This window comes from Chamaea fasciata, unplaced genomic scaffold (genome assembly GCF_029207755.1).
Source record: "Chamaea fasciata isolate MVZ Bird 193981 ecotype frontalis unplaced genomic scaffold, bChaFas1.0.hap1 SCAF_1, whole genome shotgun sequence".
Classification (NCBI taxonomy): domain Eukaryota; kingdom Metazoa; phylum Chordata; class Aves; order Passeriformes; family Sylviidae; genus Chamaea; species Chamaea fasciata.
This window is the reverse complement of record NW_027094086.1, coordinates 70,151,522-70,176,317: the sequence shown is the minus strand read 5'-3', so window position 1 is coordinate 70,176,317 and position 24,796 is coordinate 70,151,522. Positions and strand designations below refer to the sequence as shown.

General features: G+C 40.9%; 1 protein-coding gene across 1 annotated transcript in view; it reads left to right on the top strand.

Moving 5' to 3' along the window:
- VWC2 (von Willebrand factor C domain containing 2) overlaps positions 1-22,244 on the top strand; it is a 54,642-nt gene extending 32,398 nt beyond the window's left edge. Inside the window, exon 4 of the mRNA XM_066205928.1 lies at positions 21,733-22,244. Coding sequence (XP_066062025.1) covers positions 21,733-21,884 — 152 coding nt within the window. The 3' untranslated portion in view covers positions 21,885-22,244. The remainder of the gene's footprint in view (positions 1-21,732) is intronic.
- The last annotated feature ends 2,552 nt before the right edge of the window (positions 22,245-24,796 follow it).

Sequence of the window (24,796 nt, the reverse complement as noted above, 5' to 3'; positions counted from 1 at the left end):
ATTGCTGGTTTCTTCAAGAGAACAGAAGTCTTGATAGGAACTTTTCACACGTACAGAAAGGAGTATATTCCCCACTAAATATTTGTCCAACAGTATAGATTTCCCAGTTTTCTTGGCCTGCAAGTGCACTAATTGATTATCACACCAAAAAGGCAATTTAATCTGTTGGTGCTGTGGAGATTTTGAGCCCATATATTAAGAACGTGAATAATTTTTGGTTAATTTGTGTCGCATGTTCCAAATTTCTGGTATCCTGGACATGTTAGATCACCAAAGAGCTCAAGCACTGTGTGCACTAATATGGGGACTGCGTTGGGTCTGCTAGGTGTAGGATGAAGTACAAGCAAAGTAATTTGTGGTATAGAGGGGTTTTGAGAAGGATATTTTGTCTTTGGTTAGCTGGAAGAAGAATTCATCAAAGATGTGGAGAAACTTGTTTTGCAGCTCCTTTGTGTTGTTAGATAAGTTGAGCTAACTTTCCTTGACCCCCCAGGTTTATGAGCCTTCAAATGTTGACGAGATTATAGTTTTTTGACCTCTGTTACTGTAAGCTGCAGCTGTTTGCTTCTGTTGTGGTTTAACCCCAGCTTGTAGTAAGTAAGTACCATGCAGCTGCTCACTGACTTTCTTCCCTCCCTGCCTCCAGTGGGATGGGGAGGAGAATCAGAAAAAAGGTAAAACCTGTAGGTTGAGATTAAAAGAGTTTAATAACTGTAACAAAGTAAAACAATAAGAAGAAATAGTTATGAAAATCAATATCTCAGATCTTTTCAGATATTAAATATAGAGGCAACATGCATCTGTGCTCTGGGATATTGTTCAGTACAACATTTCCCACAGCAGTTTTTGACAAGTTCTTTGACAGCCAAAAACCTGTGGTATATCTGTGTAAATTCCCAAAGTGATACTAGCATTCTTATCCACTACTATCCTGTATCTCACCTTAATGAAAAGTATTGTCAGGAGCTGAAATTGCACTTTGGATACAGATCTGTGCAACTTACCTAAGAATATTCCATGAAGTTATGTCCTGTGGCGAGCTGAAACTTGGGTCTTCTGTAGTGTGACTTGTAGTGTTCCACGTGTTTGGAAAACTTTGTTGAGAATGAAGCTGTGGAATAATATGTGACACACTTCAAGCAGCTTTTTTTCTTTTTACTTTATGGAACAAAATCTTTCTTTTTAGCCAAGTCCCTATCTATCAGTAGAAGAGCATGGGGCTGAAGGACACTGCCTATCAGTACAATTTTTTTCTACTGCAAGGAACTTACTTCTGTCTGTTGTTGTTGTGAGAGCATGATTGGCACAGAGCAGCAATTTGAGGAGTTACAAGCCGGCACATTGTGGAGACCAAAGGGTGCCAGCTGGGCCTGAGGAGCAGAGTGATCCCTGGTTGTGCTTTCCTGAAAGTGCTTGGACAAGTTCCATATTGTGAGAAAGATGGTCAAAACTCATACATCCAAGAGCAGTCCTTGAGGCACTTTTTAAGTGGGCCCTCCAGCTGTGTTTAATTACACCCTAGCTGGGTAAAATTTCCAACAAGTTTTAAAAGTCCTTGGCCCTGTATCTGGACTCATGCAGCTTAAGGTATGTGACACTGTTTGAAACTTCCTACTATTTGTCTTCTAATCCTCAAAATAATCTTTCTATTTTAATCCTTCAAACAAAAATATTTTCAAAAGCCTTTTGTTTGTTTGTTTGTTTATAGTCAGCTGCTAAAATGATTTGGCATCTGTGCCTTTTTGCATCACCTATCAAGGGAGCCGGAACTGATAGACAAATGCTAGTCCAGCATGTCCAGTTATGAGTTCTGAATGATGACTGCTTTTCTACTAAACTCTAGTCTGTCTTTATAGAATTAATGTAATTCCTGCAGGCAGTGTAAAGCTCTGATGGGGGGAGGGGAGTAATTTTGGGGGAAGTTTCTTAAAAAATCAAATGGTACATGTTTGGGGGGTTGCAGAAAATTATTCTTAATTTTAAATTTTCTTAATAATAAAACCAGGGCCTCAGACATTTGCTATTTTGAAACATATGTACTAGTGCGACAAAAATGTCAGATGAGAATTGTTGGCTGCAGATGCTAGAGGAATTATCTGAAAATCCTGTCTGCAGCTGCTGAGGACAGAACTGAGGTTAATCGGCCTGCAAGCCCTGCTTGTTTCTGTGGGTGGTTCAAATTGTCCAAATACTTCCCCAACGCTGGGATGGTTTGGAAGGCTCAGTGCTTATCCTGTGCTGTTCTTCTGGGCTGTGCAGAAAGATGTTAGGGTGCAAAAGCTGGTCTATTGTGTAATCTCTGCGTCATCCACCACCCCTTTGCCCTGGGGAGGCTCTCTGAGGCTCACTGCATGTTTCCATGCTTTAGTTCAGATTCCTCTACCTGTTCACCCACCATGAGTCCTGCTCTGACTCTTCCCTTTTGGGAGCATTGGTCACTGGCAAGGACTGGGGGACATTGTTGCTGCACATGGGTCTCTGAAGAGCTTGCAAGCTGGGTCTAGTGCAGACTCATGTTTCAGTCAGTTTCAGATGTTCCAGAAATGTTTTTAATCACACCTGGCCACCGTATGTCTTACCCTGATCCTTTTCAAAGGCTCATGCAGTTGTTCTTCCCAAGTTATACTACAAAAAAGTCTCTCTGCATCGGACATTTCCCGCTGTGCCAGGCTGTGAGTCTGTGTTGCACTCCCTGTACCAGTTAGGCATCACTGCACCTAGTAGCTTTATCTCCCTCAGGCTGAACACAGCTCTGCTTCATTTCCATTTGCAAAGGTGTTGGCTATGTGCTGAAACATTAGTCTTGCCTTTGAAAGAAAATGCTTAAATTCTCGCCCTCATTCATGATCATATAGTTAACTACTTTACAGCAAAGTAGCACTGGTCTGCATTCATAGGCAAGGCCTTATATTAATACAAGTCATTCAAGCTCATACTTCAAAGCCCATGGAGGTAATCTGGTGTCTAACAGTCATGAATTTGCCTCATTTTTCACATGCTGTGAACGCCACTAAACATATTCACATAAACCTTTGCTTTGCCACAGAGTTTCCTCATGACCTTGAAAAAAAGGTTTTAGAACTTTCTTATGTTTAAATTATGAGAATGAAAATCTCTCTTCCCTCATCTGTTTTTCCCTGCTTGAATTTGAATTATATCAGAACAAGTTTTATTATACAGTAGTACATTGTATCATGATTAGGGTCTCTGCTGGAGCATTAAATATTACTATTCTACATAATTTTCATTTAAGCAATTGTTCTTGCTCTTTAGTTGCCTTCCATGCTGGTCCTCTGTTTATGTGTGCAAGCATAGGTGCTTCATTTCATTTTGCACAGACAGGTAACACTAAATTTCATAATAGTTTGAGTGTGTGTGTCTGTGTGTGTGCTATCCAAACACAGAATCTACAACAGAGGTTATGTGTATTATCTGAGACTAATCTATTTATTGAACAGATGTTCAAGGGAGGGAGCAGAGCGGTCTTTTTTCAAAGTGGCACTTTTAATTGTGACTCCAATATATTCTTACTTTACAAAGCCATGGTAGAATTTTATTGACTTGATATGTTCTTCACAAATGAAAGTTTCAAATGCATATAGAAATTATCATAACAAGTACCAGTGTGTGTTCCTATTTGAAATTGATCAGGTTTTGAATTCTCTTAGCCATATGTAACATTTTAGTGAAGTAAAAAAACTTTCATGGTATGAGTTTGGGAAGGCAGTTCGTTCTGTTCTCCCCTTCTTCTCAAGCTCTTTAAAAAAAACACCTTCTCTCCATTTGTCCTGGGTCTTATTTGGCTGAATGTGTAGATTTGTTCTAATTCTGACATCTTATTTGATCTTTGGAATGATCAGCACTGCCCATGCTGCACCAGGGGTCTGCAGGAGGACAGACTGCTTTAGCCACGTGGTCTTGGGACTCTGACTGATCATATGTTTTGATTTCTTATGTGCATTAAATCTATACCAAAATAACCTTGAACTAAATCTATTAGAAGATGACAGGTGTCTGTTTGTCCCTTCCTTGAAAGTTCACAGGTTGCTGTTAATGCTCTGAAAGGTGCTTTGTAGTCTGCTTGGCCTGTGATTTCTGCAAGTACCATTATTCTAAAAGCATGAATTAGGGAACATCCAAATAATATAATATATTAAAAGCATAGGTTATAAGTGCCCAAGTGCCCATAATTATTCACTGTGTCTCCTCAGTTTCATTCTTTTTGGGAAAGGAGATTTGAGTCCTCCTCAATTCACTGAACTACTGTGGAATTAATGTTTTATTTGGGTGTGTGCACAGGTACATGAAGATGGCAGTTTCCAGCAACATGAAAGAGTTTTGGGTTGGAGTTGCATGTGCAGGGTTTTTTTCTTAAAACCTGTAGGGAATCTTTAGGTTTTGGATGGTTTAGAAAAATCTATCAAAATGCAGAGGAAAAAAATGAGCAAAAATGTGGATGGTCAGAAGCATTCTATGCCTAAATTAGCAGCTCAGTCTATGTAATAATTATAGGGGGAAAAGTCATACAGCAAGGGACCCCCACAACTGTGGATGTGATACAGCATATTGGATGGAGAAAAAGAAACAATTTAAACTTTATTAAGGTATTCAATATGCTACATATTGGGTAAATCTTTAAAAGAAAATGTTACTGATTGAAAAGAAATTATATGAAGAAGCTCTGTATTACCCCAGTGCTATCAATTTAAGTCAATGACTATACTGTATTTGAAATATGGTAATTTTCAAGGACCTGAACCTGTCATAAAAAAAAAAGGCAATTATTTTTTTTAGATTTCCACTAGGATCTTAATAAGGCTCTTTGATTTCTGCTGGGGAAAAAACTCCAAAAAATGCCCCTCTGAGAAATGCAAACTTACAGTAGCTGTTCAAAAGCACCAAAGTGGTTGCAGTATTTTTGATCTGCCTTGAATATACTTCAGAATGTTAGGGACAGCCAAGATGTCAGGACCAGCCTTTTTTATCCATGTTCTGCCAGAGTTCAGGAGATACATGGGCGAATTCATGCAACATGCACTACTGTAATGAAAGCTGTAGTATTCATGAGGAGAAAGCAAATCCCTCACCAGGGTGTGGAATTCCTGAAGTGAATGTGCAGCTGGCAATACTTGTGGTGCCTGTCTGTGAGAATGTGACACCGTGCACCTTTCTGGTCAGGTCTGCTGTCTGTGCTTGAATAGGCAGCATGAAGTGGTGCTACTGCACAGCAGATGGGGTCCTGCAGCTGCCCCAAAAATCTGGAGGGGTTAAGGGCAAGAAAGCAAGCAAGGTAAATCTGACTGGAGCAGAGGGAGATGGAAAGACTAGAGGTGAAGACAGAAAGATAAATGGAATGAGAACTTGGAGATCTTTGCTTACCATTATTTTATTTTATCAACTTCAAACTTTTTTAAAAGGTAGGAAAATTGCTTACAGATTGTACTTTTGTGTACATGGTGGGTGAGATACTTAGGTAGTAAGAAAAGTAGTGTGCTAAGGGTGATGCTGGGGGCTGCAGCACATAAAGACTTGGCAGTGGGGTACATTTGAGAAAACTTACTAAGATGTGATGTGCTCATACCATGATAGCTGGAGGAAGAGAAAGTGCTTTTTAGTTTCATTTATATTGTATGACCTCTTTTGAGATCTCTTTAGTGCCTTAGGCCTGGTTTCCTTAACATGCAGACTTGCACATTTCTGCATGGCAACCTTGCAGATTCTTTCATTTCCTAACTTTCTTATTTTTCCGCAAGGTTGGGGGGGGGGGGGGTTTGGTGGGGTTTTTTTGTTTTGTTTTGTTTTGTGTTTTTTGGTTTGGTTTGGGTTTTTTTTTTTTTTGTTTGTTTGTTTGGGTTTTTTGTTTGTTTGTTTTTTTTTATCATCCCCATTACTCTCTACTGCAGTATGGCTAAGGTGCTCTCTTCTCCTAAGTCTATATGCTTAAATGCCCTACAGTCTTCCTACTATCCTTTCACACAGCTCACATGTGGAAACTGAACACAGGGCAGGACTGTATCTTAAAGGGGGAAAATAAATGTGGTGAGGGTTGAAGCTTTTCCTAAAATCTTTCTCTAAACACTGAGCAAATGAAAAAGAAACCAAGCCATAGGAGTTCAGTCCGTAATGGGAGTCAGATGTGGTCAGATATGGGTAGGCAGGCCAGCGTTCTCCTTTAGACATTTTTTCTCACTTTTTAACAGCCTGGAAGTGAAATCTGTCTCTTAACCAGAAACCCATGTTAGAATTGATCTTTTAAAAGCAATGTCATCTGCAGGAAAAACCCACAACAGATTAGTTATTGGGGAAAAATAAGTGACTGAGTGCAGCTTTTAGGAGTTCCACTTCGAAAAGAAGTGAAAGTTAAGGAGGGGAAGTGCCAAAAAGCTAAGTTTTTCTTCCTGACTTCCATTATACCTGCCATTTTTATCCTATTTTAAGAGTTTTCCCCTTTCTAGCTTTTCAGCGTCTGTATTCAGTCATTACTTGACAACATGACTTTATTCAGTAAGAATAAATATTCCATAATTAGCTGAAATACCAGTCTCATGATTGCAGGTATAGAGATGTTTTATTTGATAAGACTTTGTGCCCAGTGGAAAAAAAATTACATAATGTGCCAAGAAGGCTTAAATCTAAATTTATCAATCCAATTATTTAACCATGATTAGGGTATTTTCACTTAGTTTCAGTATCCTTTGACAGTTCTGGTGTTTGCATCACTAGCCAAAGATGAAGATGTGTTTAACCATGGTTTTTATTGCTGGCATTTTGAAGAGATGTTTGAAACAGATGTTTGCATATGATTCCCTCATGGAATCTCATCTTTGCAACTGTATTATTTTGCCCTACTACTAGATGGTTTTACCTGGAACATTGTTCCTAATACAGTAGAAATCAGCTGACAATCATGCTTTAGTAAAGAGACTCCTTGATGTATTTTATTCCTTGATGTAATGTGCCTGGAATGATACATATTCTGTATAAAAGTTTCCATTCCCAAGTGTTTTTGTCTATTTTAAAGCATTTACATGCTTTATTATTTCTTTACATGTTTTATTGTTATTTATTTATCTTATTTACAGTGTTGTGGTCAAGACTTCCCTTAAAAATTGTTGCAGAATTTTGGTTTTAGTTCGGAGTTTTTTTGTGGTTTTCCTTCTGTTCTGACCAATTTTCTCTCCTCTCTTGAAAACCCATCCACAGCTTTTGTTCTACAAAGATTCCTTACAGAATTCATTTTTTATGCATGTTAATACATGGATTTCAATTGCACATGCATAAATTACATATAGACTTGGAATGAAGAATCAGAAAATAAATTACTAATGCAGTAATGGTTGTAGACTTTACAAGTACATATCATGCTATTAATGGTTATAGTGTCAAGTGTAAAGGGAATAATTGCAAATTAAACCCTAGAGGAAGACAGGAGTGAGCCTCACTTTGCAAAAGGGAGTGAATTTTAGAAGATCTGCTGATTTCTTCTCATTGGGCTGATATCCCCCCTTTGCTAGGACATCAGTTCTTCTGCAGGAAACATCTCCTTTCCACATCTCTGAATCTCACATGTTTTACAACACTCCCATCTACTCTGTAATTAAGAGCTTCTCATTTTAATTTAGTTTTGTCTTCTAGGGAGGTTCTTGGAAATAATAACTTCTACTCAACACAAACTTCTCAAGTCTTCTTTACACTGGTGCTGTGTATGCAGCAGGTGTGCAGTGATCATTTTTATCACCGGAGAGTAGAAGAGTACCCCCAAGACAGATTGAGTAGCTATCACTGTAATCATACACCAAGTGTTTAAGTGTTGGTTGTAGGACATTCTGGAGTAATAACTTAATTAGAAAAGTAAAATTTAGGTTTTAGTTTTACCACTTTTGTATTATTTTATTACTCTTTTTCTAGTGCTCTAATCTGAGTTTCAGAAAAATCAGTTCCAAATGTCTTGGGAATCATTTACACTTTCATAATGCTTTGGTTTTGCCTAGGAAAAAACAAACATAGCTTTCGGATAAACATAAAACCACCAGCTGTTTTCCTCCAGAACTTTTATTTCCATAATAATTGCCTTTGGAGATAATTTTACAAGAAGAAGCATATAATATGTGGAAATATTTAAGAATAGGTTTACAATAATTCTATTACTGTAAATACAAAGACTGGTTTTCATGCCTCAGTAACTGCTCCAGAGGTCTTACATGTTAGGGAACAAAACGGAAAAGAAAATTCTAGGAAGCAGCCCAGCTTCCCAGTGCCAACTTTGCCATCTTGGGAGCCATTTCTGGAATCCAGTTTGATTTTTTTTCAGAGTTTTCTGGACTATTAATTTGATGAAAGGCCTGATCCAATTTATTACTTTTCCCTGAGCATCTTTTCAAGAGCTTGATGGCTACTTCTGTGAACAGGATTCCCAGAAATACTGGTAGTGCTTGCCTCCTCTTGGGCTTAGTGCCTTGACTTAGTGGTTGGGCATTTAAATAGCTCAGCCCCTGGCTGGGAATATCTTTTCTCTCCTTAGACATCTTTGCAATCTCCATTACACAAATTTCGGCTTCTTAGATTGTGAGTTTGCATTGGCTAAAACCAGAGGGCTCTACATGAGCCCTGGTGTTTTTTGAAGGTGTCTGTATCCTGCTGTGTGACTGGGATGAACTGTTGAATCTTCCTAGACAAAACAGCCCACCCTGTGATATTAGTGTTGGTGGCTGAATATGCAGACTCAATCCACTGATACCCCTTAACAAGTTGCCGTGGGAATGTTGAAGGGAATATTGACCTTATCATCCTGTTTCTTTCACTAGCCCAGCTGGCATATGTCCAGGAAGCCAAAGATCTGTCTGCTCCAAGGGGGTTGTGCTCTCTGCTGGGCTCTGCCCAATTTCTCACACCTGTGTAATGGAAAGAAAAGATCCTGCACTGACAACATCATGGGAGGAGAGCACTGCGCTATCAAATGGTGCTCTTGGCTTCATAGCACATGGGAACATAAATGCTGTTTAACACGCTAAAAGTGAAGAAGTTTAGCAATGTTATGTGGAAGATTTTTTTCCTTTTATATGTGCCCCTGTGAGTGACATGCAATCTCTGTGCTGCTGCACTTCTCTTGGATGAAAGGATTTGTATAACTCACAGAGGCAATCCTTACATTTAACAAAGCTGGTTCTCGTATCTTTCATGATTCATGTCTCTCACTTCAAACCATCTGTCTTTCCGTCTCAACGAAATGGTGATTCCTTAAAATAATTTTGCCAGTCGCCCTGCCTGCTTTCTTCCTTTTTTCTTCCTGCTTGAAATCACACTTATTTGGTTTCTTCCAGCATCAGTGGCTTCCTGATCTTTTGCCTTTGCAATGAATCACTCTTCCATCTTCTGGTTTCCCTCTCTTCCTACTCCAAATCATCCCTGTTAACTAGTTTTGATTCATGAGTAGTGTGAGCGTGATGCAAATGGAAATAAGAGGAAATACAGTTCAGGTGGTGATGGATTTTCATGTTGCAACTTAATATATTTAGATTTGCGTAATACCTGGTTGTATTTCTTAGAAGCTGGCTTTAGACATGGTTCTAAGTGTAGTGTGTGAAGTCTCCTCAGGAATGGTGTCTCAAATTTTCAGCTCTGACTTGTTACAGTTTCTGATCAACAGAATAACTAATATTTGATGCACCCCTTCCTATACTGAGTACTTCTTTCATCCAAATGGTGTTGTTTTAGCATCTCACTCAGTATTCTATGCAAGACCTTGATGAGGTAAGAGAGTGATACAGGGAGCTGATGTGAGAAATGGGGCTGAAATGTGGGGAGGATGTCTGTGTGCTGGTGTAGGGCTCAACCTGCAGACCAGACTAGTGAGCAGCTGTGGCAGCACCTGTCTGCAGGATGTGCAAGGACTTGTCCCCAGAGGTGCCTCTTCCCTCTGTGTACAGAGTCTGTTGGTGTCTGGCTTGGACCAGATCCCTCATTTACAGGTGGCAAAGCTGGATGCCTATCCCCAGAACTATGTCTGTCCAGAAGCAGTGTGATCGAACAGGGATCGATGCCAAACTTTTCCCAGACTGCATCCTGGGCAGCCATGGGAGTAGCGCTGCTCAGGGAACACTGCTTGGGGTACCAGGGGCAGGGAGAGCGTGCTCTCACAGAGACATTTTCCTGTGATTTTAAATTCAGCTTCCTCCATGGGTACAAAATGCAGTCTTTCCAAAGCAAGCTGTGTCAGGGCTGTGTTTCATAACCACCAGGGGAAAATCGTTAAAGGGGATAAAAAGCTGGAATTATTGATTGAGGAGCATGGAGGGCAAAGCATAAGCTCTTTTTTGCTCATAAAAATACTGTGATTTTTCTCAGTTGTGGAGTAACTTAGGTGCATCTTAAAAGCTAGCTGCTAAGGATTTTTTTCCTTACAAAACTTAACAACTCAGGTTTTTATAGGTATATTCACATAGTAATAGTATGGCATTAAAGCAATTAGCAATTACAACTGTATATTTTGTAAATTTTCACACCTATAGAAGTAAGATGTTAAGACTGGTGACTAAATAGGTTCTTCATTTTACTGTTCTGGTTCCCATGCATTACACCTGTTTTTCACAAGGACAACTTTTTATTTCAGTCAGTGAAGCTAACAATGCACATCAAAGGACATTGTTAGAATTCATTGAATTTTAAAACGATGTGTGACATGCTGACAGTTGTAATTCATTCTTTGGCACAGATCCCTGACACTTCTATTCCTATAAGAAGGGGTACTATTTGGTTTTAGGAGGAGAATTATTGGAAACATTCTAAATGAAAAAGGTAGAAGAGGGAAAGAAGGTGGTCGGTCTTCAGTATAAATTGAAGAATAACCTTTGTGGAACTGTTTGGGGTTTTTTAATGTTTTAAATTACAGTTGTGCTGGCATTGGTCTTGGCTGGGTACTTACCTTTTGTAACTCAAAGGAAATTTTTAAAATAAGCACAAAATCATAGATACAATCAAGAAAATGCCCCAGGGCCGAAGTCTTCAAGTACAAAGCTGAGCAGTTCAGATGTGACAGACCACTTATTTCTGTTACTGCACGAACTTTATTCCCTTTAAGAGTCTTAACCTCTGTTTCCTCTTTCTGCAGCTGTCAGCTTTGCTCACAGCTTGTTTGTATGAGAGGGTTACACAGGTGTCTGAGATTCCAAACTGCAGCTCCTTCAGTAATGACATCTTTTTCTCGTTGGTGTGTATCACTTCAGCAGCAGATTACCTAGAGAGAGGCATGTTAGGGACATCTGTACACCTACAACCAGAACAAATCAACTCCTGTGAAGAGTGGCTAGAAATCTATCTGTGTACAAAAGCCCCTAAGTTCATAAGTAAAACAAAAAACCCTGCAAAGGATCAGTAATGATGACACAAAACAAAAAGCCAAACCAAGCCTTTATAAAATACCTAAAATTGCAAGGGGACTGTGTAATTGGGAGAGTTGTCACTGTCTGTTGTGACAATCTATCAGGACTTGAATGATACTGCATTTAGGACTTTGGTATAAATCATTCTCAGCAAGAAACATAACCTCTGGTGTAACTGTATTCAGTGTGTGTATTCTAAAATGTGGGGGAAAAATGGTTGATGCTTGACTGATGATGTTTTGTTGGTTTGATTGAATAATTCCTTGTAGTAGTAGGTAGCCACTGGCCATCCTCAGATATTGTATTCTCAAAACCCAGTGATTTACAGTGACTGGAAAAATATACTGATTTAGATTCTGCTTCATTGCTAAAGCAGAATTATACTGTATTTTGGTACCACTTTAGCTTTTGATTTAGTTGAAATCTTTAGGGATTTTCCCAAAATAATTCTCTAAATCTTATCCTTCATTAGTATCCTGTATTTAGCCTGTGTTTCAGGAAATATAAAATCCTGACTGTATGTGAATTTTTGTCTAAGCTACTGACCACTTCTCAGCGACCTAACTAAGCTAACTGATAGACACTACAGCCCACCGCTGCTGCAGTGTTTCGGCTAGTTAAAATGTGTTTTTGTTACAGTGTTTGCAGCAAATCTCTGAGGCCTGTACCATGTGCTTTTGGAAGAGCAGAATCTTTTTAAACTTGCATAACAGTTTTTAGGATAACTTGTGGAGGATCTTTCAACAACGACATTTCACATGGCTTGCTTAATCTGAAGAGAAAGCTGATGTTTCCCAGTGCAAAGAAGATGTCTTAGTGCTGAGCAGGTCTTTCACCAAGGCCCCAGTTATCCTGCCAAGCCCAGCAGGATCATTGGGATGAATAAACAGCTTAAGAAAAGGAAGGATTAACGCCGTTAACCTCAACAGCGGGGTCTTTAAGCTCCCGTGCTACAAGTGCTGGAGCAAGCAGGCATTTTACCCCACTGCAGCCCACAGACTGCCCCATCACTGTTGCCAGTCCCTGCAGTGCCTGGCAATGCTTCTGCAGTTTCTGTAACAGAGGGAAAAATTAGCAATGACTCCGTTTGTTTTCTTAGACGTGACTGCCCTCTCTGGGTTTCAGAAGTAATTTCCAGGTAGCCAGTGCTACTCCCACACTCTCCCTGGGCTCCACTCCATTGCAAGCATCTCTGCAGAATGCTGCACCACAGCTCATGTCCCAGACCAAACCACCCTCCGCTCTTGCAGGCTGGCTTTAGCCCAGGCTGGTTCACAGCCTGGATGGTGCAGGGGGAAGCCGAGAGGAAAGCAGGGGGAAGCTAAGGGGAGTGCAGGCAGGCAGCTTTCTGCAAGCGTGACTGGGCCCAGCAGGCAGGGACTGTGGTAAGCAGGGTAAGGAGTGCCAGCCCCCAAGAGTTCCTGTTCCTCCCACACCATTCTGGAGAAATTGGCTGCGCATGGCTCAGACTGGTTCACTTGGTAAAAAAAGAGCTGGATGACCAGACCCAGCGAGTGGTGGTGAATGGAGTTACATCCACCTGGCAGCTGGTCACTACTGATGTCCCCGGGGCTCAGCATTAGGACCACACCCTGAATCCTGTGTCCAGTTCTGGGTCCCTCACTACAAGGACATTGATGTGCTGGGGCATGTCCAGAGAAGGGCAGTGGATGTGATTTAGGGACTGCGTGTCTTATGAAGGCCGGCTGAGGGAGCTGGGGTTGTTTAGCCTGGGGAAAAGGAGGCTAAGGGGAGACCTTATTGGTCTCTGAAACTACCTGGAAGGAGGTTGCAGCCAGGTGCAGGTCACTTCTCCCAAGTAGCAAGTGACAAGATGAGAGGAGGTGGCCTGAAGTTGTGTCAGGGGAGATTTAGACTGGATATTAAAAAAAAAAAAAATCTTTATAGAAAAGGTGGTCAGGCATTGGAGCAGGCTGCCCAGGGAAACAGTGGAGTCACCATGCCTGAAAGCATTCAGAATACCTGTGGATGTGGGACTTGGAGACGTGGTTTAGTGGTAGACCTGGCAGTGCTTGGTTAATATATGGACTCAATGATCTTAGAGATCTTTTCCAATATAAATGTTTTTGTGATTCTTCGTTATCTCAGATATCTGACATGATTTTTCTCCATACATTCAAGCCCGATGTCTTTAATTTCCTGATCATCTGAGCTGTGACAGACCTGCAAGAAAGCTCAGCCTAAAATCGATGCACAGCTTGCTGGCTTCTAAGTGTTTATGTAATTTTCTGTGAGATACCCACAATGTTCAGCTCATGTCTAATTGATGCTGTTCCTGGGTGGAATACAATGTCCTTTTACAAGTCATAGGACCTTTGAAAATCATTTTAAGTAGACTATTTGAGTCTTTCTGTATTTTCTCTGATAAAAGAAGTTGTTTGATGCAGTTTATTTTTATGGCAGTCAAGCCTCATGTTTAATTGGACCCTTTTATGCTTCAAGGCTTTCTATTTGGCTCATGTGGTATTGGATTGTGTTGTGTTCGATGCTCCTTTGCTTCTTTGTATTCAGTACATAAAAAGCAGATATCTGAAATGCTGCTCACTGGATACACCTGAAAATCTAAGGAGACAGCGGCAGTGGCAGGTTTCAGACTGTTCCCTTCCTGCAAGCCATTTCTATCTGTGCAAAACTGTGCAGCCCTTTTTGGTAGTAGTACTGTTGGCACTGTCAGTGGTTTCAGTAGTATTTGGCATTGTCATTCCAGGGATGCTAACATCACCATGCAAGGTGATAGAGAATCAGAGCTGGGAAGAAGCAGTGGTGAAAAGGATCAGTCCAGTGGCTGTGGTGGCCATTGTTTCATTTTCTGTGGGCCTTTTTGGACACTACTGCAATTTCTAGAACTGGAGCCAGAATAAAATATTCATCAGTAGTACTGTCACATGTGATAAACGAAAAAAGTAAAACAACAGAACGTGGTCATAAACAGGGCTTGTGAGTCTCATCAGCAGAACATTAAAACACAGCTCTTAAGTAGATTATAGCTGGTTTATGTTCTGGATTAAAGCACACACACACACACACACACACACATACACGCACGTAGGCTACAGCAAGTGCCAGAGCTTTGATACCCACTCTGTCACAGCAGTGCTACTGATGACATGATCACCCTGTTTAGTTACAGAAGAGCTTCCTTGGGCTCTCTTCTATCTGTCCACTCACAGCAGACACTGCTATACACATTCTTCTAAATTAGTTGGCAAAATGTTATTTTAAATAGTTTCTTCCAATCTGTCATTTCCCCATGCATCTAAAAAATATGGCCCTAACAGAAGGAGGGGTTTTATTATTCTTAAAATCACCAAGGTTTTGCCTAGCATGAATAAAAATGATGCTTTCATGGTAGGTTGCATATTGCACCCACTGCTTTTTTGTTACTTCCCATAGCAGCTAGGAAATATCACAAAATGGATATACTTTTATTTTGCTTTTTCTTGTCATACATATATATACACACATTTACAGGAAGTCTCTGCCATGGTTCTCTGACTATCTTAAAGCATTGATAAACTATGGAAATAGTACATGATTTTTCAGGGTCTCAAATTGCTTTTAAGATTGGGTTTACCTGAATCCATCTTCTGTAATTAAAAACTTTCAGTTGTGTCCAGAGGTACTGAGACAAGTTAAAGATTTCAATGGACTGGGAGAAGCCAGTATCATGACAGTAGCAGGGGTGATGAACTTATTTTTGTGAGAGAATGACCATCTGCTGTAATCCTGGTCACAGACTCCTTTTGCCAGCTGCTTTTCACACTTTATCTTCTGAGCTGACATTTCACAGGAGATAGATGTATTATATATATACACACAAATCCATGTGAGAGGGAAACAAAATCAAGTCAGGGAGATACAGACCCCTTAGAAGAGATTAGAGATTGGAAGGACACAAAGAAGGTACCAATACCATCTCTGGAGAAAGTGATTAGATTTGAGAGAGATGAGGGAGATAATGCGCATGTCTCAGAACTCTTTCTGTTGTGGTGCTACATGGCACAGCAGTCTTATTTTAATGTCTCACCATGTCACACTAGCACAAACCCATCTCAAATATCTAAGCAGGTGGGAAGGGGTTTTGTATACCTGTGCACTGGGAGGTAAGCACAGCCAGCATCTGTCTGTGGTTTAGTCCTCAGTTGTCCCAGCTCCCCAGTGTAACTTTGAAAATGTCCTTGGCTTTGTGTTGTGGCATCGCAGGTCATCTGCAGCAGCAGACAGCTTGAAATGCAGGCAGGTGGTTGGCTACATTTTCCAGTTCAGTGTTTCATTAGTCTCCCTGGCATCTGCAATGAAGAGTCTCAAAACCTCAGAAAGAAGAATGATATGAGAGGTGGGAGAGAAGGCTTTGCTTTCTCCAGCATGTTCCTGAAATTGTGGAGCAGCAAGAGCATTCTTGCTGTACATGGAAGACTGTCAAGTAGCATTTCTGGACAGTGAAATTTTCACATAACACAGACAGTGGCAGATTTTACTTGAGTGCAATGATACATTTGTTTCTGTAAGATTTCTATCTGATGTAAAATTCATAAGTGTAATGAAAGTGTCAGCTCAACTTTTTCATCAGTGGTCACAACAGAAGGGCAAATATGAGGAAGTAGGAGGAAAATAGGAAACAAAACAGGAAATATCACTCTGCTACTGTACAGGTCCATGGTGTTTCTCCAATTTGTGTGTGGTACACAGGTCTGATCCTCACAGCTCCAAAAAGAGGTAGCAGAACTGGGGGAGGCCTGGGTAGGTCAGCAGGGACAGTAAGGGTGCAGAACTGCAGGTGAAGTAATGGGGTGGAAGGGAAGCATGATATAGGTCAATAAGACTATGAGCAGCATGACAGAAATGGAGATGTTGTTACCACTTCTTCCACTATGAGGATTTTGAAATACCAAGTTTAGGTAGTGGGTGGATGACAAAAGAAAACTGTTCTACCCTGTGCACAATAGCTGTGGATGTCCTTGCAACCAAATTCTGTTTATCTGAGTTCAGCAGGATGTTGGAGAGGTTAATCATGAAGTAACCTTTTAACTCCATCCATTAACTTCACTAATTCAGGAAAGAGGAGCCATTTACCAAATCTCCAGTTCAGACAGTGCTGGAAGCTGGATCTGTGTGCTTGCTCTGTATGCTTCCCCATGCATTTCCTTCTGGCTGCAGGTGGACCTCTGATCTCACCCAGCGCAGCTCCTTCTTGTATATTGTCATGGATCTCAACACTTCCAGGGCAGTGTAGGACCTCTTTCCATGTTGTAACCATTGGAACCGTCTCCGTGAAAAATTAAAACAAGAGTAAATGAAACCAAGGGGGTAAGCTAAATGTTGAGGTTATGTAATTTACAGAGTGCACTAATACCACATGAATGATGCCAGAATGAATGATGCCAATGATGAATGCCAGAAAACGGTCAGGGTAGATGGGACTGCCATCAGGTGCCTCAGAAGTGGCCTGTTTGACTGCTGCGAGGAGCTATTAGAGAGACAGCTGTGAGGAAGTTTAGTACAAACCAGAGCCCAAAGCAGTCTTACACCAAAGTGTTGTATTACAGAGGTTGTCACTGTAGTTTTATTGGCAAAAATCAACTGTGACTTGTTCTCCAGGCAAGCACATTAACTTGCAGTTGAACAGATTCCTTTGTCCATGATTCAGTTTAAGACATGATGAAAACAGTTTATTAAATAGTGACTTACCAAATTGCTGTATCTCATATTTTTTAACTGATTGGAACATGTGCCCATACAAAAGCAAGGGCAGGAGGAAGAGGAAACAGGAACAGCTCCATGACACAGAGCTGTGGTTTTGTGGAAGGAGGGGAGGAGTAGTTTCAGAGATGCACTTCTGAGGTTGTCAAGGTTACAGGTACTTCTGTAGGTGAGTGGCTTGGGCATTCCCTGCTGAGAATTGGCATCAGCTGTTTCCTTCCGAGATAAAAAAAATTGCATTTTAACTAGATTGTTGCCTTTGTCAACACTGAAGCATAGCATATAAGTTGTTGGAAATTTCCCACAGGACCAGTAAAATTATTTTTTAAAAAATTACAATAGCAGCATTTACTCCAATAATATTTTGAAACTTTTCTAGTTTTTAAGTGTTTCTGAGACGAGAATCTCTTTATAATCACTCAGTGAATTAAGCACCCAGATCTGCCTTCTTAGTTCTTTAGATCACAGTAAAAATGCTGCTTTTGGAAGCTAGGATACACTGTTTCAGATGCAGGGAAGCCAAGAGCTGCATGCCAATCTGGTGCTCAGTGTGAGAACTGAGGGTTTGCACTGAACTTGCTGCTTCGAGACTTTGCTGCAATGGCAGCAACTGTGCCTTAGCCCTGGGAAAGAAATCTGTGCTGATACCAGCATGGTATGGCTCGAGTGGAGTCTGACAGCACCAGTTGTATACTTTAAGAAAACAAACAACGTTGTGGAAGATTTCAAGCTGCACTCAGAATTGATACAGTATGTCATAATGAATTTTCTGCCAGATTTAAGAGTGATACAGCAAGATCTTCATCTGCTTTGAAGAAGTGCAGCACCACTGACTACTTAAGTGCTATGTAAGTGTACACAGCTGGGGATGGGGCCAGGAGGTTTATACTGCAGAGCAAACCAGCCAGTGCTGCATTGAGCAAGTACCAGGTGCTGAAGTTGGGCAGAGCAGTGGTGTAGCCAAGAAGGAGCTCAAAAAGCAGGCAACCTCCTCTGTAGACCAAGGAGAACAAATTCACCGCTCCTGCAGCAGCAGCACCTAGGGAGAAAGCCCACCACTGCTGTGGGGTTGGAACAGCCCCAAATTACTTGGAAATGCTTTTCGTGTGCTAAGTCAGGTAATTTTGCAAACTTAAAATCACAAAAATAGCTTACCTTTTTAAAATCTTGCTTAATCAATATAAACTGCCAGTTTTAAATAAAGCAGTAGTTTCAGCAAGTGCCTTGCAATTGGGGCAGCTCATCCACTCTGAATGTGGAAGACAGCCCTCCTCAAAGGGAGACAGAGGAAAAGGCACTCTTAAGCTTTTAAAACCAGCTTTTGCGTTCCTGCCGTGGCTCCTGGCCTTCCCACTGTCTGTTCGAAATCTTCAGTTCCTCATTTTCCCTACTGTCCTTTTAGACAGGCAGAGAATCATTAGTGGTTTTATCATCACTGTCCGTCCAACTGGACTTGATGATCCTTGTGGGTCTCTTCTAGCTTAAAATATTTTGTGATTGTGTGACAGGCAGGGGCCAGAGAAGGGCTGCTGGAGGCACAGGAGTAGCCAGAGCAGCCCTTCACCAAAGGTCCCACCAGTGCTGTCCCACGTATACCCCATCACTGCAGGCTGGTCTCATCAGTCCAGCCATGTAAGTCTGTGTTCTGTGTCTGCTCCTCAGAGGAAGAGGAAAGGGATGAGCATTCTCTGCTTGGTGGGAAAGGAGCCACAGGACATTAAGAGCCAAGACAAGCTCATACAGCTTCAGAAGTGAATGAGGGTTTAGGGTGAAGCTCAGTGTTATTTTCCCTAGATGTCTGAGAGTTTGGAGTAATAATAAGAGGAGAGTTGTGGAATTATTTTCCCTTGTTTGGACACTATATTGCACTGACAAATATGTGCATGATGTTGCAGTAATCCAGTCAGTTCAGCCTTTTCATTCATAATCTTTTCTGTAACATTACCCTCAATGTTGTCAATGATATTGCAGAGAAAAAGGTGAGGGCAAGCATGCCGGCTGGCTGTTGTCAGCTTAAGTACGACATAAGATTTGTACTTACAGTAATGGTGGGTGCAAATGAAGAACCAGAAGATAGTCAGTTTTCTAAGGAAAAGTTCCATGGTACTAAAACAGCATTTGTTGCTGCCATTTATTTTTTCATGTCCCTTTCTCAGGTAGATGGTCATTGCTCTTCTGTAGATTTACCAAAGCAATTACTTACCTCCATATAAAATAGTTTAACAGTTGAGGTCTAACTTGTTGAATATTTACATTAAATAACTTTCTGGTGTAAAAAGGACTCATCACACATGACATTAAAGTGTTGCTAATTGTGACTGGAGGCATTTACATTCTGAATCCGAGTGAATTATATTATGTGTGTTGCACCCTTTTTACTTCATTCCCCAGTTGGTTTTTATAACCAAGAATAACCTGTAACATTTGCTTTTCCAGGAATAAAATAAATCCTGTACAGGGGATTGACATCACTTTTTCCTACGGTGCCTTTTAAATAGTGTTTAAGTTTCAAGTGGTCTTGTAGGTTTCATACAAATTCTTCATGGAGAGTAGATTCTGCTTTTAATATTTTAACTCTTTATATCATATAGCTTTGTAAATCATGGGGCTGTTACAGCCCAGCATGCAAAACATTCAGGTATCTTTACCGAATGTGCTGGTGAACTCATTTTGGGATGAAACTTTATTAGGTGCAAGAAGAATACTGTACTTCACAGAAACAGAATTATACAGATCAACATTCAAATATTTTAACCAAAGTTCCATCGAGGACAGCGTGGTTAACTCTGCTTTACCTTGGTTGAAACCCAGGGCATGTTCCGGTGTGCAGTGGGGGCCCAGGAGCATTGCTTCCACCCCAAAAGTCTGCCTTCCAGTGTTTCCAGCTCAGTAATGCTTTGCATGGACAGACCGAGGGACTGAAAACACAGAAGTATCACAGTAACATTGTTACTGTGAAGCAGGTGATTTTAGATGACATATGGTGTATTTTGCTGCACTTTCTGCATCCAAATAGGCAGGAAGTCACCCATAATTGTGGAAAAAGCCACATGTTGGAGATAATTGTCAACAGTCAATTCCAAAGTTAGAATAGGCTGCCCAGGGAAGTGGTAGAATTACTATCCCTGGAAGCGTTGAAAAGGTATGTGGATGTGGCACTTGGGGACATGGTTTTGTGGTGAACACCGTGGTGCTGGGTTAACAGTTGGACTCAGTGACTTTAGATGTCTTTTCCAACCTCAGTGATTCTACAGTCTGATTCTATGAAACCAAAGTGTGGGCTTAAATATTCAGAGCATTAAGAAGGAGTACAACTTAGGGAAGCAAATTCCTGCAGATCTTGCAGGTCTCTTCCAGAGGTAATTCTTCAGTGAGGACAGGCTTTTTTATGGACAATTTGGCATCTAATTCTCAGGCTGTTGTGTGCACACAAAGGCATAACCTGTTTCAATGAGGTTAAAACTGATTTGTGAACTATTTGGTTTGTGCTTTAAAATGTGCAGCCCAGGAGGTGGGCTACATTTCTGTAGAAGAAGAAGCAGCCATGCTCTTTGATGCAGGTCTTGGAGTAAACCCTCAGCAATGAAAGACTGAGCCCATCTGGGATATATTTACTTGTATGACAAACAGGCTGGCAGTCAACAAGTGTTTTGTGCATCCATAGCCTTTAAGAATTTCAGCAGTATCTGATCAGTGTGTCCTGGCTCTTCCTACAAATCCTGCCCTGATGACAGTGGTGCCAAAGTGCTGTGAAGGGGCTGGGCTGTGCCTGAGCAGCTGCTGTGTGTGCTCATTGAATGGAAGGGCCGAGTTCCGCTGGGGGCATGACAGTGGATAGATACATGATTGGAGGGTTTAATGCTGCTCTGCAACTGCATGTGGATTTTCAAGGCAGAAATAGACTTCTTTTTTGACAGAAATGTGGATAATACAGCTCTAACAGCCTTCTGCTTTTTGAAAGAACTAGATAAGTCTTCTGAGCCTTGTGCTGGTGGGTTTTTCTCCTTCCTCATCCTTGGAAATGAAGTTATTTCAGTGTACTATGAAAAGAGGTGTTTGTAGACTTACTGAATTACATAAAATGGAATATTCCATTTAATCCATGAAAAGTGTCCTCATTCAGAAGAGGCTGAAGCTATTCCACTCTGCTGGAAATAGACTATTTTCTCATGAAAGAGAAGATAAACAAATGTGATGCTATGATTACTACAGAAACTAAAATGCTTTCTTCCAGTTGGAAAAAAAATAATAAAATGTATAAGCGGCTCTAGTAGCTCACAGTAGCACTGTTGAATTTTCAGTAGCTGGCATTTTCTCTAGCTTTAGTCTGTGTTCATCTGCACTGTCAGGGCATGCCCAGGTCTCTGTCACAGTTGCATGTTGCACAGAAAGGTTTTATTGCATCTTCCTGCACTGAGGACAGGGACAGTACCAGAATCATCCAGCCACTTTGGCAGGCAGGGTCCTTGTGTTCTTTGCTGCTTTTCTGCCTTGTGCAGGATGCCCATGTTTGTTTAATGTGCCCAGCATTACTCACTTTGCAATAGGTTTTCTGTGCCCAGGTCTAGGACCATGCTAGGCTGGATTGCAGTGTGCTGTTGATGTCACATAATGAACTCTCTCCTTCTTTCAGGCCCAAACTGCTTTGCAGAAACCCTTGTCATCCCAGCAGGCCGGGAGGTGCAAACTGACGAATGCACTATATGTCACTGTACTTACGAAGAAGGCACCTGGAGGATTGAGCGGCAAGCCATGTGCACTAGACATGAATGCAAGCAAATATAGGAAACCTACAAATCTACGGACTTTTCGTGGTTTTTATAAAATATCCCACAGTGCAGTGAGCACCCAAGATGACCCAGGGTAATCCGGATGAGAAGATTCTGGCAAGGAGCAAGGAATAAAATACTGATATTTTGTTTTTCAAAGTAACATAATACTGCAAGGCAAAGAAGTGCATATATTTAAAACATTTGGACATAAGAATACCTGTCTTAAATGTGTTATTTTCACAGTGAGTACACTAAAATACACTATAAAATATTCTATGTATTTCTATAATACCATTATAGAGCTTAAAAATAAATGTTTTATATAGACAATACAGATTGAAGTACTGCATTATTGCCTCTCCTCTTGTATACATGTGCCATGGCTAAAACATTACATTTCTGTTCCAGTTTCACCATATGAGGGTTTTCTTGTGTGTTTTTTGGTTTTATTTGGGGTTTGGGGTTTCTTTGCTGTTGCTTATTTTGAGTTTATTGGGGCCGGCAAGAGATAGCACATGACAAAATTTTAACATTCTCAATTTTGGAAAAAAAGAGGAGATGAACAGGCTTTCAGAAGAGAACATGTGTTCATTTATGAATATAAATGAGCTGTAACATAGAGGTGGGTCAGCTCCATATCTTAGTTTTACTTGTGCTCCTGTCTTCTGCTCCACAGCCAAGATAACTTGGAGCACTGAGTAATATGAAACTGGTCCCTCATAGCTGCTACTATAAAAATTTATTCAGATGGATTCAGTTCTCAATATTCACTTCAGACATAAAATCTACCAGCAGGACAAATATCTCTGTGACATAATATGGCATCACCAGACTGGTGGAGATGATGGTAAGTAACCACAGAACATCATGGGTGTGATGCATAATGGATATGGAGAAGTGCAGCTTGGAAGGGCTATAGCAGCCAAACAAGCCTTCACTGATGTGGCTCCACATTCCTTACACCCTCCTCTTGCCACCTTGTTGGAACCTGGTTCAACATTGTGTTTGGCAGTGTGTACAGGATTTGTGACACTGTATTGAAGTGAAAGGTTTAAAACTCCATCTTTGAATCCATCAGAGGATTTCTACCACATAATCTTACCCTGACTGCATGGGAGGTGGATTACATCACCCTGCTTCAGCCACCAACAACCTTTGCTTAAATTCGTTTTAGTTTAGTTTGTCACCAAATCCAAAAATATATCTGCTTTGGATACCTATTAAGGCAATGGCTCAAGAAATATGGATTTACTTTTAAGCTTTTGCTGGAGGGAAGATTTGATGAATCCATATCTGAAACCAGAAGACTATTCCTTAAATTCCCACTTACCATTTGCTAATTTCTCCTATGGCGTAACCTGGTTACCAGCTTTGCATCCATACAGAGTATGACTTTCTGCTGCTTCTGATCACTAAGGAACTTTTGCCAATTACTTCAGTGGATCCCAGTTCCCTGGGATCCATCACCTCACATCCTTATTTAGAGCATATTTCTATCACTGTGAGTTATTTGTGAGTGAAGGGTGTATGTTTTGCCTAAGACTTGCGATAAAGTACACCAATCCATTTCATAAGAATCAGTAGTCATATGACAGAGAGCTAGCTCCTAAGTCAGTCAGAGCCATGCCTCATGGCCATGTGGGCTTCTGCTTACTGAAATCAAATATCTGCAAAGCTCTGAGAGAGTGCCATGAGTACCAGTGGTCTTCCAAAGAGTGCCAGTGGTCTTCCATGCATGACTTCTCAAGACAAGTGGACGTACCCATGTAGGAAGCAGCCATGAAACTTGTGCAGAGAAGGTGAACTTGCAACTCAGCATAGGATTGCCTTTCCAGGTAGGCTGCTTGGTGTCTAAGAGACTCTAAGACAAGTGTTTTCAGTGAACTGTGAGAAACTCATTGTTTGTGTCTTTCAATCTATGGCCATAATGAGTACATTTTTGGAAATCTCACCTCAGACTAGTCACACTTTGCTTCTCCTTCACTGAAGGTTCTTGTTAAGCCTTATACCATTTCCTAGGCGAATTTCTGTTCTTTTAGGCAGTTCTCTTTGTTGAAGTCGTGAGTACAAAGTGAAAGGGTTAATTTCTAGTGTAGCTTTTATAAACATTTTCTACCGCACATTTTTTCAAAAATATTTTTCTTTCAGTCATGGTACCAACATATTGTCATTTTTACTGTAGTAATAGGATGGTCCTTTCAGTTGCATGTGGAACTTCTTGACATCCAGCACTCTTAAGTGATTTCTTAAAGAGATTGTATTTTGAGTTCTATTTTTTTTTTTTTTTGAGAAGCAAACTTCAGGTACTTTTATTTTTTATTTTATTTTTATGGAGTGAAGTTATACTGAGTTTTTGACCTTCTTTATGCTTAGATCACTGGCCACATCCAGCTTTGGCCTGTAGTATTCCCACTGGAGAGCTCTTTGGTCATCCCTGAGATGGGGAAATGGGCTGAGTGACTCTTTCTGGGCAGACCTCACCAGTCATGCCCAGCTGGCACACAGTGTGCTGTGGGATAACCCCAGTAGGGAGCTAAACACCACACAGCCACTCACTCCCCAACTGCCACCTAGGTGGAATGGGGAAAAAGAAATGAAGAGTAAAAGGAAGAGAACTCATGGTCAAGGTGGAAATAATTCAATGAAGAGATAAGGGAGAGAAGAAAGAAGAAACAAAAAAAGTGCGTTAATGGCCATCACTCACCACCTCCCATGGGTTGGCCAATGGACAGCCAGTTCATGAGCCAAAGATAGCCAGCTTTACCTCGGCCTTACTCTCCTCCATTTTACTGCTGAGCAAAGCACTATATGGCATGGAACATCTCTTTGGTTACTTAGTTCAGGTCACCTGCTGGTTGTGAGCTCTTACACACCCAGTTCTAGTTGCAGGGGATGAGTGAGAAGCAGAGAAGGCCTTGGCACTGT